This window comes from Typopeltis vanoorti, chromosome 16 (genome assembly GCF_054136105.1).
Source record: "Typopeltis vanoorti isolate ZY-2024b chromosome 16, IOZ_Tvanoo_1.0, whole genome shotgun sequence".
Taxonomy (NCBI): Eukaryota; Metazoa; Arthropoda; class Arachnida; order Uropygi; family Thelyphonidae; genus Typopeltis; species Typopeltis vanoorti.
The window spans coordinates 37,205,001-37,223,046 of NC_143564.1; the positions used below are offsets into that span (position 1 = coordinate 37,205,001).

General features: G+C 34.4%; 1 protein-coding gene across 1 annotated transcript in view; it reads right to left on the reverse strand.

Annotated features, from left to right (window-relative positions):
- The window catches only part of LOC150097958 (uncharacterized), a 35,315-nt gene extending 18,336 nt beyond the window's left edge, over positions 1-16,979 (reverse strand). The window contains exons 1-2 of the mRNA XM_090406336.1: positions 16,712-16,979; positions 3,012-3,227 (exon numbers count right to left, since the gene is read on the reverse strand). Of these exons, the coding sequence (XP_090262462.1) occupies positions 3,012-3,227; positions 16,712-16,787 (292 nt within the window). The 5' untranslated portion in view covers positions 16,788-16,979. The remainder of the gene's footprint in view (positions 1-3,011; positions 3,228-16,711) is intronic.
- Between the last annotated feature and the right edge of the window lie 1,067 nt (positions 16,980-18,046).

Consider the following 18,046-nt stretch of genomic DNA (forward strand, 5'->3'; position numbering starts at 1 on the left):
TCTGTTTGCACATTCTTGCTGTGTTCCCCTGTCCTTGAAGATGACTTCTAAACTTTTTTTAACTCTTCATATAGTTCTATCAGTGTGTGTGTGTGTGTGCGTGTGTGTGTGTGTGTGTGTGTCACTTGCACACAAACAAGAAGTTCCAGAAACTAAAGATCTGAAAAACGTTGGGCATGCGTATTGTCGATATACGGTGAGAGTAATCTAGAATACTTTTACTATTTCATCTTTTTTTTTTTTTTTCATACTCCAACAGATTCCGTCTTGTGTTTAAATTTCCTTCACAGAACAAGCAAGAAGACATAATGCAATTATTTCTTTTTCCTTCTCCTTTCAAGAATTTAGGCCAGGCAGCCTGCCTCGGTCTCATCCCAGCATTTTATTGGTCTACTATTTCAACCCTTTATTTTGTAGTTTATCATCTTCCTGGGTATGATGCAATTATTTCATTTATATAAAGGATATCATTTTACATACACTTTATATCTCGAAAATTTTCTTCTACAAGAAGAAAAGGATGCCCTATTATATTATCAAGACCATCCATCATTAAGTAATGTTAGGCTATAAAGAAGTAAAGCAAACAGCATGTAATAGAATATTTCAATTATAACAATAAACACGTAACGGTTTAAACGACTACATATGGTGAGCTAGGGCTGAATTATTCTATTAGAGTCAAATTGGTATTAAACAAATAAATGAACAGACTTACGAACAGAAAAAAAAGAAAAGAACGATGACGGAAGTTTAACAAAATTACTTTCAAAAATTGCAAAGTTATAGCAATTCAAATTCTTTTTCTGGAGATAAACTAAGTTGATATCATGACTGCAAACATTGAGTATGAGGACATATGAAGTCACTGTAGTTTGCAAAGTCTGCCAGAGACGGACGAGGGGAGGAGATATCAGAGAGACACAATTTGATGAGGGAGTTTTATACGCCAAGAGATTTTTCAATACATGGCAGGAGGGGAAAGAGCCAGAGGTCACTCATGGACTGTTTAATAACAGTTTAGTCGACAGGAGATAATAATAATAATAGTAATAAGTCGTATTTTTTGACCTTTATGGCTCAGACTTCCCCACATTGATTTCCTATTAAATTAACGGATGTGATTTCCCTTCTTCAGCTACTTTTGTCAACTACCCGTTTATCACGTCAACATTAATGCAAATTTTGTTCAGGAAGTGACTGCCAACAAAAGCAGAAGTTCGTCTTTTGAAGAAAGCGAACGTCTCTCAAGGTACCTTCATTGTAGTCGTTATAATAGCCGTGCCCTTTGGTTGGAAAGACGTCTTTGAGTACTATTTAAACTAACTTTCGTTAGCTAGTCTAATCCCGGAACTATAAGATTTTTATTCCTACAAAACAGACCAATCAATCTATACAATTAGTAGACATAATGCGTTCATCTCAATGCCTTATGAACTGGTGTTCATAAGGCACGAGCTGCCCCAGGGGCGGCTCGTGCATAGGCACTGCGGAACTGCAGCACCCCCAATTTTTGTCGTTACATAAATATATTAATTTATTTATATTTGCTTGTAATATTTAATTTTATCATCAACAATCCTATACAATTTCTTATTTTGTATAAAAAATAACAAAAATCCATTTTGTAGCACTTAGGAAGGCGAAGGATGCTAGCAGCACTGTGTTTACCACAGTGTCATATTGTTACGCGCGTAAGCATATGCACGTCATAGTGAGATGCGAGCTATTGGCGTGATGCGGCACTGTCCGTCGCGCAGTTCCACTGTTGTTTATCGTGTTTACGTCGTCTCTTTTGCAGCACCCCCACGATTTCAAGCCGCCATTGATTTCCATTAATCACACAATTTCGATGGACACAAGAGGATAAATTCGGAATAAAATAATAATAAGCACTTAGAATAAAATTTATTTTAGCGTGCGATTATATAATCATTTTATGCGAGAAAAGTAGATTTTTGATAACGATAATTTTAACGTTATAAAAAACTAACCATTAACTTGATTAAATTTTTTTTTTTTGAAATATCAATTCAGCATAAGAATATTCACTATTCAATTACAAATGATTCAATCACATTTCAAATGATGCATTAAGAGAAAACTGGAATTTTTCTATGAAAAAAAAATAAAAAAAATACATGAGCTAACGCCTTTTATTTCCTCATAGAGAGCAAGCGAGGTTGTTCTAGAGCTATCTGACCTGTGAAGGCTGAGTTGGTAGTTCAATCTCCAACAGCAGGCAATCAGAGATAGCTGATTGCCTAACGTTGGCAATCAGAGATAGTTGGTCCAAGGCTATTACCATAATGATAACAAACGACGAAAATTCTAGCAAATAAGTGCTGCCGTCTCGTGATCCCTTACCCTATGTTATTGTCGGAAATAGTATCAATATTCAATACTATGGTCGATTTTCTTGCGTTTATGGGAGGAAAAATCTGAGTTTCGGGGAGAAAAATCCCGCTTGCCCGTGCCAGAGATTTAACTGTATATATTAACTGTGCTGACACACTTTGAGTTTTAACATCATATAAAATGATAATGCAAGTTAATAAACGTTATAGTGCTTTATGTTAAATTCAGAGTATATGTGTAATCCTCTATACATTAGCTTTGACTTTCTGACTAACTACGGTTCATTTACAATATGTAAACTGTCATTAAAACTGTTTATGTATATTGTATTAAGAATTTTTTGCATACATAAACGACAATTTATAAAACGGTGTGTGTGTGTGTGTGTGTGTGTGTATATATATATATATATATATATATATATATATATATAAATAAACAATGATCTGAGCCAAGGTCCCCAAATTAAACCAAAATTGAACAAGCATGCAACAGTATATTAATCATTCATGGATTACTAAACAAAATATGTCTGTGTCATGCTTAAAGCGCACGTTTCACATAGCGTAATCAATGCAAAATTTCGCTGGTATAATATCTGCACTTAGGATATACTAAATTAATAAATTTAGAATACCGAAAATGAGACCTACCTTTATTTTTATTATTAACGTCGACTAAATTTGAATCATTAGAGGTCGTAACTCGACCATGATATTTTTTTCCAAAGTGGCTTTTATTTCCCACTCGCCCTAAAATCTTTTCCACTTTCCAATTGCATTTGTCGTCTGCGCCGTAATTATTTTCTTTGCCACCGTCACTTCTAGGTTCGCGATATGCAACACACAGCAAATCAAATCTTACACTTTCTAAAATAAAAATAATTAAAATCGCCTTGAAAGAGCACATTAAAAACATCTTAAATTGCTTACTTGCATTATCATTCTAAAAACTTATGCTTTTAGAATAATAAATAAACTATAATTGTTAACGCATTATTTCTGATTTTAATGACTTTATTAGCAACAATATTAAATATTTGATAGTACATGTAGATATTGTTTTCTTTCGTGGAATATTATGATATAGAATCCATTCAATGTGTTACGCAAAAGATTGGTGCGAACCAATTGTTGATGTTTTTATTAAAATAATACATTGGTACTTTATTTTGATTGTTATTTTTTATTAGTTAACTGTATTTAGAGCTAATTAACTAAGCTAAAAGAAACATACCTACTAAAAGAGAATAATAATAACAAAAAATGAAATGTTTTGATTTCATTCACCCTTTTGCTACACATTCGAAATTCCTTTTAAAGTTTCAAATATTTCGTATCGAAACTCAACTTGTGGGTTGTTTATATTTGCAATTACATTATTGAATGTACAATCCACCAAATAGCAGATTATTGGCAAACTGAATGCAGGAACGTCGTGATCATATTTTTCTCTGTTGTAATTATGTCTTTTCTGCCTGGTTATGTCAATTAACTTTGCTGCCATTTAGATTCATCCAATCAGCCTTTTGAAGTTTAAAAGCATGCCAAAAAAAAGTCCTCATTATGTTTTGTAGTGTCAGTTACAGTGTAGGCTTCGGCTTCTTGTTGTCAGACGACTGTTCTGAATGTATGTGGAACAGAAGAATATCGGTTGCATTTTACGCACACTTGAGAACGTGTACTATTTCTGACACAAAAGATATAATTTTTAATTTAACCTTTGACTTTCATAGAATGTTTGATAACGCATCGTTTTTGTGTATCTTCCTCACTAACAACACTTACTATCTTGTTACCTTTTACTTTATTTGTAATGCTCTAAGATGCATTTAAGGCTTGCCTGTAAAACGGATTGAAAACGGTCACATGCCATTTACAATTGTTCTGTCAGTTCGCCAATACTTCAACTTACTACTCCAGCACTATAAATAAATAAAAGAGATTATTAAAATTCAGTGCGTTTCTGTGTATATACATTATTCAATCGATTTTATGAATGCTTGAGGAGAACTAATGCTAATTTTAGTATCTGAATTTCGGTATGCCTGAGGATCGTGTCATTTTGGTGTGTGTGTGTGTGTGTGTTACTATTATTATCATTCAGAATTACTACCGTTGCAATTAATATTATAAAGTCAGTGTATTATTCCTGTTAATAATGCGGTTCTCTCATCAGTTAGTTTTGAAGGGTGAAACAATCGAGTTTCCAGGAACAAACATCTTCCAACCTCCTTATGAGTGTAGGGAGAAGTTGATGGATGATAAAATAATTTCCTGGTATTTAATATTAAACTTATTTGGAATTTTTATAACTCATACCACGCAGTTACTTTACTAACAAACTATATTTACTAATTTCAGTTTGTTTAAATAATTTTCCAAGCTAATAATCTCCAACACGCGAGTTAGTAAATCATACTTTAAAAACGGTTAGTGTTTGTTTTTCAGGTAAGTTTTATAAATGCTGCTTTCTTAACTTTTATAGAACAAATCCAGCATTTTTTTTTTTTTTTCTTAATTTAGCTTCGATAATTTCCAGACCTTTGCACGCGACTCTTCAGCTAACTTGGATAGTTTGATGTTAGTAGTTTTCACAATGTTTTAGTAAACGACATCATCACGATTCATATTCTGTAAGAGGAAAAACGAAGCATAAGGTGATGCAATTATTTCTTCTATTTTATAAATTGGTACGTCTTCTAGAACAACGAATATGGTAATGAAGAATCCCGAAAAACAGTCAATCGTTATCACACCAGATCCTGTTAGCCTAGCAACTATCTTAGACCATGGCGTGCACTTTAAGTTGTATTTCACTACCTTGATCACGGGCGAAATGAGCAGGCACTTATCGCTGATTTCAATGTCTCCGTTGCTATGACTACCACCATCACCTCTTTCGTATTGATTGACCAGTTTGCTTTTAAATAATTTCCCTAAGTGTACATTCGTCGGTGCAGTAGCGAACAGGAGGAACGAAGGCAGTTATTCTCTCTATAAGTATGTATGTGCGTGTGTTTTACTTAAAACAGCAGCTACTAGGAAAGCGGATTTGTCTTTTGTTTTCGTTCGAGAGAAAAGGAAAAGACGACATCTTGGAATTTTTCTGGATGCGTATTCGCCTATGATATCAATATTTTTAACGATTTAGATGAGTTGGGTTATGCTCGATGGTATTATTTCACTTATGATTAATGTTTTGTACCGTTTTGGATTTAGTTCAACTGAATTCTTCTTTATTTCTGTAGTACAACCTATGATACTTTCTTGAAAAGATCTCATTTTTCTGTTAAAAAAAGACAGAATAATTAATTGAACTCTGCAATTATTTCATTTTTTTCCGAAACGCATTTGACAAAAGAAAACGAAATTCTTGGGAGTTATTTTTCTTTTTCATTGCCTACATTCTTCACCTAAGTGATTTTTACAATTAAACCTTAATTTTTAGTTTTTTTTTCTCTGAAACACGAAAACGAAATTTAAGTTTCTATTTCCTTTCTATTAGTTACTAACTCTGTAAAGCTTTGGATAGATTAATCCAAAAACAATACAGAATTAATGTTACATAGATTCGATCCAGTGAAGTCACTAAAACATTAACAGAGATCGTGAGGCTTTGGAGCCTTAAAGTTGTAAAGACACTTCAATAACCTCTTATTGGCTCTCCCCTAATTCAGTTACGCAGAAATCTGAGTATTTTCCAAAGTTTTTCTTGGTATTTGATCGTCTCAGATGCTTTATGTGATACATAGTCATGCTCACTAATTTGTAGTCGAAGGCAACCGCAGAAACGTGAGTACGGCAACCATTACAATGTGGGAGATTTACTTATTCCCAAGATGTGGAATGTTTGCTGTGCAAATATCAGTAGTGAATGGAATGAATTTTTCTAGACCATCAGGAGTACAATCACACTACTGTAATCATTACGAAATTGCTTGTTTGCGGTTTTCTCGAGTCGAACGCATAATTTGGATGTTTTAGTTTTCAATGAAAATTGCAACATGGAAGTTACTGACCAGAAAAGAAACCAATAATGTTCAGGTCTTCGAATATAACGATCAACCATACCAGCAGTGATAAATATTGCTTTTTGAAACTATAATAAAATCAAGACAACTTTCCAAGTTTTCATAACTGAGCATTCGTCATAAATTAGTAATCCCGGTCTACTTAAAAGTGTTTTCTCGGTACAAACTTCTAGATAAAGGGAACATGTAATTAAACAAGTCGAAATCTTTTAACCCGATGCTTTGACAATGCATTTGAGTTCTGGTTGCTTGAATGGAATTAAATCAGTCCTCAACGAAAGTAGTCATTGAAAGTATATGCAGAGTATGTTTTTTCTATTTTTATTTTTTATTTTTTTTATGAAATCGAAACAGAACTGCGCGTCAATATTGCGTATGTATGGACTATGTGCAGCATAATTTGGGGAACTCCTTGGCGCTTAAAAATGTCAGAAATAACCATAACCTTCTTGATGCTTTATGCAGGTATGAGTGTTATAGTCTGCCTATAACCACATATTAAATAAAATAAATAGCGTTAGTAGATTATAAATAAGCTGGTGGTGGCAGAGAATGAGCTAGAAACGTGTTTCCCATCTAGGCTGATCAAGGTGAGGAGCCAATGTGGGAAGACCACCAACTCGATCAGAGTTAGACACAAACTGCACTTATACGTTTATAATATTTCTTATAGAATATTCAATAATGGTGCATTTCCCATTAAATAAATGGGCAAACAAGAATTGACTAAGGGCCGATCTGGTCGGTTGAGTGGATAGCGTACGCGTTCTACAATCAAGATTGATTCGAATCCCACTAGCATGAACGTTTTTGAAGGTTGGTGTTGTTTAGGAATTAAGGTCAAATCATTACGGACGACTGACTAAGGTTTTCAGCTGGGAGATTAATTTCATCGCTTGTGTAAGAAAAGACCAGTAACCTGTTTACTACTGGAGGCCTTAAGTGGCTTGAAGAAGTTTGTTCTTTAAGGCAGGATTCTAACCTTTAGTCCATCAACAGTACTAACATACTACAGAATTACCTTTCTGATTCACATAAAAATGTACACATTTTCAAAACCGATGTACACTATTCAAAACTATTCCCGCTTTCTGAACCTCATATCATGTCCTTTGGAACTAACATGGTGAGACTAGCTTTTTCAGTCGTGAACAGAAGTACCATAATGTGCTTGTCTAATTTGTCACGTTCTAAATATATAATGGTTAAATAAACCAATATTTTACTCTTTTGAAGAATCGTGGGACCTTATATCATTTAATGGAATTTTCTTAAATACTTTCTGTTGTTGTCAGCACATTATTTTCAAGAACAAAAACTCTGAAAAAAAAGGGGGGAGGACAAAAATGGCTTCTTCAAAACAACACCATATGAATTAAATATATCCTATTTTCTTTAACAGTTATCAATGTGTGTTCTCGGGTTGTTTTGGTTGAGAAAAAAAAAATTGGATTCAGACACAGATCGTTCGGTCAGAAGCAAAGTCGGTTATGACGACTTTGCTTTGATACGGAAATGCTATGAATTAAAATAGGATTCCTTCTCTCAGAGAAAGTGTTTATTAAGTTGCTTCAGAAAGAAAAAAAAATCCAGTTTCTGGGTCTGTAATCATAATAAATTATCAATAGTTGCTATATAATAGACATTACTATTAGTGATACAGAAGAGACAACTGGATCACTATGAGTGTGATGTAGATCATTCATCAGCGACCCAATTAGGGATACTGAAGTGGGCCCGTGATGATGACTGAAGACAGTTTCTCCGTAATCCATTAATGTCTTAAAGCGAAGTTACAAAATTATAGATTGCTTCTATGGAAGTCAACATTTAACAAAATATTTACTTGCTCTTTAATATGATTACTATAAAATACGAAGTAATTTGAAAAATGTAGAGCTGAAATTCAAAACTAGGTTACTTCGTAATAACGTTCATTTAAACGGTTTACTTTGCAACAATGCAGGACTATTTGGGTCTTCATCAGAAAGAGTTACAAGAACAAAAATTCATGAAAAATTACGTCGTTAATGGCAACAGCAGAAAGCATTAGGGAGTTATTGAGATTTATGGCATTAAAACAAAGTTTCGTTAGCAGAGGGAAAAAAGCAGGCAGATCATCATTAATCACGAATTACTAATAGTTGTTATATAATTAGACAATACTGCTGGATAACGAATCCAATGCTTTATTATTATTATTATTATTAACATGTTAGAGTGTAGTATAGAAGTATCTAGCTTTATGTGGTTTGCGTGGCCTAGCGGATTACGTTACACACATCGCAACACTGACAACAGACGTTCGTTAGTGACAAAACTAATTTTATTAGCAAATCCATGCATTGCACGGTTACAACTACCTTCCTTACATCACTGTTAGCTACAAAGTAAAGAGAAAATAACAACATCTGGAAAGGTTACTTTTTCACTCACCAGACAGCGCTGTTAGTCCTTTTTTTGTTGTTTTCTGAACTTGGGATTAGAAGAAAGAAAAATCAAACACAATTCGGCACATCCGTGCGCTTTTGCCTGATAAACCATCGGCACGAAAAATCAACTAAAGTAAGTTCCAAAGTTTTGGTGGGCACGGCTTCAGGTCGTCGGTGCATGCAGTCGCACCACGTGCTCGATCTTCTGACCTGGAGAGATGAATCCTCGTCCGCACACTTCACATGCGTACGGAAACTGTTTGGTGTGCTTGTAGATCACGTGAGCTTTAAGAGTGCTCGCCTGAGTGAAGCTTTTAAAGCAAAGCGTGCAGGTGTAAGGTCGCTCTTTCGTGTGCACACGCGTGTGACACAGGAGGGTGTTACGCAGCGAAAACGACTTGCCACAGTCGAGGCATTCGTACGGTCGCTGGTTGGTGTGCGTCTTCTCGTGCGAGGCCAGGTTCTTGTTCGTGACGAACGTTTTGCCGCACACTCCGCACGACAGCGATTTCTCCGGCGAGTCTTCCTTCGGAAGGGTTCCGACCAGTCTTGAGGGAACCGATCTCATCTTCCCGCGCGGCTTCAGACAACCCTGCGATTGGTTTGTGAGCGTAATCACGTGTCGCTTGATCGGAATGGACTTGCGACGTCGTCTCCGTTGCGCATCATATACACAGTTGTCGGAAGCCATTGTTGACGTTGGGATTTTATCATCATCTGCCGCTGATGCGGACAATCCACCGTCGTACTGGGCTCCTTCCGCAAGCCGATTGCGGAGCGAGTGGCAGGAGAGGTCCATCGGTGTCGGCGAAGGAACGGTGTTTTTCGGCACACGCGCGCGGAGACAGTACGTCGACTCCGGCCTTCGAGACCCGCCTCGCAAGGATCGACGGGAACGTGCGCGAGTCGTTGCGCGCTCCAGTTTGTTTCTTTTTGGGGGGTTCCCTTGAAAATCCAGAAATTCGTCCCTCAATCAGACGAGGCTTCGAGTTTCATATCTTGCAGCATCACCTGAAAGGATAAACGGAACAGTTAGGTCGAACACAAACAGCTAAGACCAGAATCGATGCAAACGAAAAAGTTTCATTCGTGTGATTGAAAGGGATTACAACCTCCTTCCCACATCCCAACTCAGCGTGGTTGTCATGCCGTCTATTTTCCCCATTTTATGTAAGATTCCCAGGTTAGAATTGATAGAAATCCTTAATGGTTTGTAGAGAGGTATAACGCTGTCATCTTCTAATTAACTTTACTCTTTGGCTCACACAGGCTTGTCTATTTCATAGCTGTGGGTGCTACTGGTTAGATAGCTCCTTTACGATTACTGCTTCCATATTAAAGCGGAAAATCCTGAACCATTCTGATTTACGACCTGATCTTTAGTCTACTGAATCTTTTTCTTTAGAAAAAAACTGCGATTCTCCATTTCAGATTCTTACAATTGGGGAAATGTCCGAAAAAATCCTCCCTTCTTAATCAAGGAACATTTAGATTCATCTCTGAATCCAAATATTCATTTGTGAATCCCCCCCTTTCATCGATTCACTTCACTCCTTTTCATATACTTTACGACCGAAGGTGAGTTAGTCGTTCTCATACTCGTACGTCGGGGGGAGGGGGAGGAGCAGGGTTTTCTCTAGGAAATTCGGTATTTATCGCCTGAAAAACACGCATTTACAGATATAACACGTTCGTAGCCTTAGCTGCTTCTTTAATTCCAAACAGCAAACTGATTTTCACAGAGATGATTAGCTTCTGTTGTGTTGACCTTCTGCAAATATTTTCATCGGCATTCTTTGTTGAATCGACATTTAGAATTCCATGTCATGTGATTACTAAAGTTTTAAAATATGTGAAATGCACACAACACTGATTTACATTACAACTTAATTCTTATAATTATTCTTTCTATTCCTCGTCGTACTCGTTCTCTTTTATCCCCCCCCCCCGGAACAGCCCTCCCATCCTCTAATTCCAAAGCACGGAAGTCGTCGACAACGTGGAGTTTTTGGACTGTTATTGTTGTGGCGGCGTCTGTTTAGGATCACAGCGGAGCAAATAAGGCGACCACGTGGAGTGCATCGTCTGCAAATTACATCCGTTCTCTGGTCAGTACGTCTGCTGGGCTGGAAGGAAAAACCGAATTTTTCAGAAGAGAAATTTCAGCTACGTGTATTCGTTTCCTCGGGACAGAGAGAATTCAAACGTATTTCTTTCCAAATGTGTTGTTTCCACTGCGCCAGAGTTTTTCGGGATATTATAAAGTAATGACTTCTTAATCGCAATCATCCACTCCGTTTCTTCTTTTGTCTAGTTTTCTTCGCAACAACTCAATTAGATGACTACAAACATCATATATAAAGTTATATTATATATATAAAGTTATATATACGCGCGCACACACACACACACACACACACTGTTCATTTCCCAAAAGGAATAAACAGCATTCTTCTTACTTTTTCGGAATCAACAGATAGCTGGTTCACGTTTCAGGATTACCGAGGTTGAGTGCATTCGCCACAATACTAGTTAAGGGGGAGGGGCTGTTTATTGTTATAAAACTATTTTACTGAATTTCAGAATTAAAAGTCCTATTGTTGTTGTTTTTTCTGCCAAAGATCGATTAACTCTGAAAGCGGCTGAAGAAAAAGGTCTTGCAAAAAAAAAAAAAAAAAAAAAAAAAAACCTTTGCTGTGTAGTTCAGCTAATAACCAATACATTTTTTAAATAGTATTTCTCAATTTAAGCCTAACTAAAGAAAATACAAATTATAGTTTATAATTTGTCTCTCGTCAATTTCATCCACTTTACACGTAATCTCTAGACGAGTTAAAATATCATTTGATATAAATCATTATTTTAAGATAAAAAGAAAAAAAATGAGTGAAATGCTAAAGGTAGTCAAATATTTAACTGAAATAAAAATATACATATTTTTGTAATGAAGTTATTTTTCTACTGTAGGGACATTTTCATAAACTGCTTTGTAAAGTTTTTGGTCACGGGTCAGTTACTTCTCAATAATGTATGTTGATTTACCAACCGTTCAAAACAAACATATACTTTTAGGTATACGAGTAGTATAGTATAGCCCAGTAACTCCTTAGAGAAGAAAATTCAAAATGTATCACTATAATAGTTATTCACATTTGATGTCATTTTGACGCCCTACCTCACTGGGTTTTGGGAGTTATGATATCATATTCATATCATAATGCATTTTAAAAATAGCACGTGACACTAGTTTCCTAAAGACCAATATATGAACAGATACAACTTGACCAAATAAAAGGGATAGTTACGCTTGTTTAATAGCAGGCAATTCAGTTACGTTTACATGGGGCAGTGGAAAGTTAACAGAACCGCCGGATATCACACAAGAAATGTATATTAAATTAGTTTTTTTTTTTATTTGTGTGAATTTTAAAAAAATAAAGGCGTATTCTTTTTTTTGGTGTCACGTTTTTAATTCTCTTTCCCCCCTACTTCTCTCTCTCCAAAAAAAAACCAAAAAAAAAAAATCCATAATAATACGCTATATAGTTCTATCATTAAAATCTCGAGATAATTTCATAATATATTGCAACTCTATTACATATAATAATATGCACATTAACATATTTTGAAATCATAAGACAATCATTCATTTTTAATACTTTTAAAATGCGATAAAATAAAATATGCAAAAAAATTTTAAAGTTATATGTAACCACGACTTCTCTGTAATGCATACCACCCATTCCTCCCCTGTCACACACATCCCCCGAACTCGTATTATCCTTAAAGGGCGTCACACTAAGAGTGTAGGAATGTTTCAAGTGATATTTTACTGAGAATATACATATACATATTTATTTCATGAATAAATAAATACACATGTATTTATTTTTATAATAAATAAATACACATGTATTTATTTATGTAAAAGCTAAAAATTATTCTCAACAGCGTTTATATGAACTACTGATAAAAAGCGAAATCTAAAAAAAGGTCACTGTGACTTACCAGATTCCTGTAGCATCAGCTGGTAGAGGAGACAACCTTTCATTCAATTAGTCATGAAGAAATATGCACAAAGATATGTAACTTATTCAGTTCTACCATTGGTTTGGTGCACGCGCATAGGAAATGTATATTTCAACCCTCGTGAAGCTGTTGATTGAGCCACTCAAACGTAAAATTAAAAAAAAAAAAGGGGGGTGGAAGGAAGGTTCTGTTTGTATGTGTTTTAATCACGTGACGTTGTAACAAAAACAAAACAAGCAGTCTATTCGAGTATTTCAATTTCCTCTGAATTTTGTTTTGAATTTATCGTACTCTTTGATGTTAACATTCGTAGCATGTATTATTCATAACTCCATTAAGATCAACAGCGGATTACGTTCCATACAAGACCATTTAATGTCTTGCACTCTTTTCGAAGTTATGTGAATAATATTAAGATCTTCATAATTGTTCTCATAATGAAAAGGGACAGCTGGCATTTTTGAGATTTAACACTGAGGATATCATAAAAATATTTATGGAAATAAGCAGGAAGTATTAGACAACAAATACAACATATATCATCAATACATTTCGTGAAGAGTATTAATTCTTACGTGCGTATGTATATTACAAAATGCGTTGATGATATATGTTGCATTTGTTGTCTAATACTTCCTGCTTATTTCCATAAATATTTTCTCATAAAACAGGATTAAGAAGAGAGGTGTTGGATCTTAATTGTTCAAAGACTGCCTTTGGCGCACGTGCTAGAATACTCTGTTATTTTGTTTTAAGTTCAAAATAATGTGTCTGGTATGTCCGACAAAAATAGAACACTCACAAACAAGCTAAATTACGCTAAATTCAAATCTTAATATTTATAATATTCCATATACTGCATTTATGAATCTTTTCCCCACCTAAATATACAATTATTTTTAACTTTGAGCAGCAGGAGCATAGCACCACGGTACGTATCGTATTCTCTGGGTTATATCATAATTATGATCTAGCAATGGTTGATTATTGTCCACTGCTATGCACACACGTATCTTCGCAAAACTGACGAGACAAACACAGGCAATTAACATATGTAATACACTCGCCTCGTCTTTAGTTTTTTTCCCATAACCTCCAAATCCAAATCTCTCTTTGCTGTTCTTCGAGCAGTGTATGCAGCCACTGCTTTTAAATATTGCTTCTCTCTTCTTTTGTAACTAAGAAATTAAAACCAAAAAAATCTCGTCGCTTCTTAAAAATTTAGTACGCAATCCAGTCCCACAAATTTATAAAGGGAATCTGTAATATCCTTCTTAATTCACTGTAAACGAGAAAAAACCGGCCTCATAATAAACGTTATTATGATGCCGTTAGCAGAAAGATTTTTTTTTTACTTTCTACATTGCGAAAAAAGTGAAAGAGCTACTTGCTCAAATTTAATAATAGTCGTATAAGATTAAGAAGGCAGTTTGCGCGATGAATCTTTACAGGACAACAATTTATGGAGTTCCACTTCTACTGAACATATATTTGCAGAATATTCCCTTTTAAATAAACTTGTAGCACCAATACAAATATAGGTTCGTTGCCTATTATGCACTATTTGTTGTCATTATGGCTCGTGGAACCATTTAAAACACATTATTCGATTATAATCATTTGCTATTAAAACCATTTTAAAATAGATCCATGCAGATAAAGGGTAGTAGTGACAAATAGGCAATCGTCCTCATCTGAATTATTTACATAGCATTAATGTGTGTATGTGTGTGTGTGTGTGTGTGTGTGAAGATTTTCATTGGTTTACCATTAAAACCATTATTATATCTTCTTCAGTATTTTTCATTTTATATATTACCATGTTTATATAAATAAAAAAGTAAAATTAATATTATTTTTATGGCTATTTAGCCTATTTTTGTTTACGTACGAGTGCCCTTTTTTATGATGTCATTGGCTTTTTACTCAATTTTTAAGGCATTACTGAGTCTGTATAAAAACATCAGTAATGCCCTAAAATTTGAGTAAAAAGCCAATGATATTATAAAAGGGATTACGATATTATTTCCCAGAAATAATATCGTTAAATTAATCCACTATGTGTGTGGTATATACTGCCTCTCTCTCATACACACACACACACACACACACATAATATTATGTATCGGCATGTCCTGTACGATGCTGTTCATAGAGACTATGACGCAGACACGATTCCAATATTCATGCATCTTTGTCTTGTTGATGCACCCTCCCCCACTTCTCAATTCTTAAAAAAATGTAAGAATAAAAAGCACCTTATATAGTGTTTTCACTAACACTCCGTCTAAGGTCACCCTCTGCTCTAGTAAATACACGTATCTTATAAATGGCCCACATGCAGTAACTCACAGCTGACGCTTCTCCACAAATAAATCGCCTATGCTGATATATGTCAATGTGTGTGGTTTCAAATAAATAAACCAGTAAACCCCCCACGCACGCACACACATATGTGTGTGTATGTATGTATATATATATATATATATATATAAAGAAACTATATGAAAATTTGAAAACGAAATTTTTCTAATATATGTGCACAATGTATGCATATAATGCCATTTAAAATATGAACTGTGTACATTTCTGCAATAAAGAGATTGATACACTTTTTAATTAATAGGTAATGAATGATAAGAAATTGCTAATCGTTATATTTCCCTCACCTCAACTTCCTTCCCACCCCCACTACATCCTTCATGAACTTAATGAGTTCAAAACTGGAGAGAGCTACACGTAACTCGAAGGGATCCGAAGGGCTGCCAGAAAAATCAAATACGAACTTTTGCTGCAAATTAGCACACACACACACACATCAAATTCCCCTTTGTGAAATCATTTATAGGATGTCAATAATTCGAATTTATGATCATTAGGAAATCATACCGAATATATGCTCATCTGCGTGGTATATTTTAAAAGAATTTACACAAAAAATAGAAAGTGTAGCTTTAAAATATTTACTTCAGAGATCATAGTCTTCGTTGTATTATATATATATCACTGTATATGTTTAACCCTAAAACGGGTTATGTGTTGAATAGTAGAGCAACATTCAAATAAGGGAAAGTGCTATCTGCACCAAAGTAAGGCAAAAGCTGCACCAGATATGCCAGCTGTTGCAACAACAGTTTTGATTTTATACGACTATATCACAATAGCTGTGATATCGCAGCTATTCTTACTACAGTTGATAATAGATCATTGTAGACATATGTACCGTACTCCACATACATACACGCACATATACTGTGTGTATATGTATGTGCGTGTGTATATATACATACATATACATGCGTGTGTGTGTGTGTATTTATATATGCCTTCTATGGTGCATATGTGTGTCGGTGTGACAATGAGAGAGAGAATATAATATATAATCTTTCCTATTAATGGTACGAAATATTTAATCGCATTTCTGACACAGAAGAGAACGCACTTATTTGAATACTTAAGAACCCGAAGGACAGTAGCGTAAGAATTAATCTACTCAAATTATGAGACATGTAATGAATGCAACGTATAAGGTTTCAACGGAAGCTTTTAAGTACGGCTCTATTCGACCAGGACAGTAATATTCTCATATCGTACATGAATTATGAATGAAGTAATTAATCACACAACATTAACATGCAATGAACACCTTTATCCGGAAAATATTAACAGATTAATAGCGAAAATTCCACCTAAAGAATAGCTATGAGATATTGCCTTCCTTTGTTTATATTTCTATACACGTTCAAACAATCATTAAAATATGAAATAATTATTTTAAAATGAAAAAGAAATTTAATTAAAGCCCTTTAAATATGATATATTTAAATATAAATATATTATAATATAAATAATTATTTACCGGCACATATCTTCTCCGTAACCAAAGTATTGAATGTTGAACTACAGAAAAAGCTTATGTCTTTTCTCAGTAGCATGCTATACTGTTTTTCACCAAAACGCCCTCTTAATTCCAGTTTATAGCTAACATTAATATCAGTCGACGAATAGACTTTAGTTCGTCTGATATAACATCAGACGACTTTAGTTCCAGGCCTCATTTAATGCAAAAATGAACATTAAAAAGATGTCTCAGTTGGACGACTAACATGATTTTAATACGTTAGCACTTCTTGTTATTGTAGAATACTGAAAACAATAATAATGGTAAAGCAATCTCGCATCACGTAACTCGCGCTGTACTTGTACTACAACTAAAAGGAAAATAACAAAAAAAAAAAAAAAAAAAAAAAAAAATTCATGTTTGGTCTGTAGAGCAGGGTTTCCGGACGATGTAAAATTAAGAAAAAAATATTAAATTGTTAAAAGTAGAGGAAAAATCCTTAGACTACCTCGTAATTTTATTATTATTATTATTATTATTATTATTATTATTATTATTATTATTATTATTATTATTATTACGTCATTGTACATAGTAATAATGTACTGCTGGTGTACAATGTTTCATGGGTGGAAGGAGACACATTTGGCTTATATTACTGCTATGGGCAAAAGAACAGGTTGAATAATATAGTTAACGTAGAGATAATTAACATTTTAATGAGTAATACACATTAAATAATAGTAATAATATTTTGAATATTCATTACATCCAATCTCAGTACATCCACCATTTACGTATTAGACTGAAAGGCTTGTCATGTCAAATAATTTGGTTTTCTTTATCCACCTTTGCCTTCCTTTGTTGATATTTCTATACGCATTCAAACTCATAACATTGTGTATGAAAAATACACGATGTTGAGTAACGTGCTGGCGATTGATTTCCCAAGAACTGAGTCAGTTGGTTTCAGATTGTGGGTTTCTGTGATTTACAATTAATTGTCTATTAATAGATGATTCGTGACATTTGATAAAATTAAATGCCGGAAACGGTGATTAATACATCATTAATTAAATAATTTTGGTGCAAATGAGAAAAAAAAAAACATGGATGTCAAGATAGTATGCGGTTTGGCATGGTGTTGCATTGTATTTGTTCGTAGCATTAAATTAGTCTTTCGTAATATCTTTAATACCTTAATTTGTAGAATGAACTCATAACAAAGTAGTTGATTTAAAGAAAGTACTTTTCGTCTTCTTCACCAGCCACGGCTTCGAAATTAGTGGTGCACATAACGAGAATCTTTTGATCAAATCTCGTTTCAAATGACTGACTTGATGCGCAGGCGTA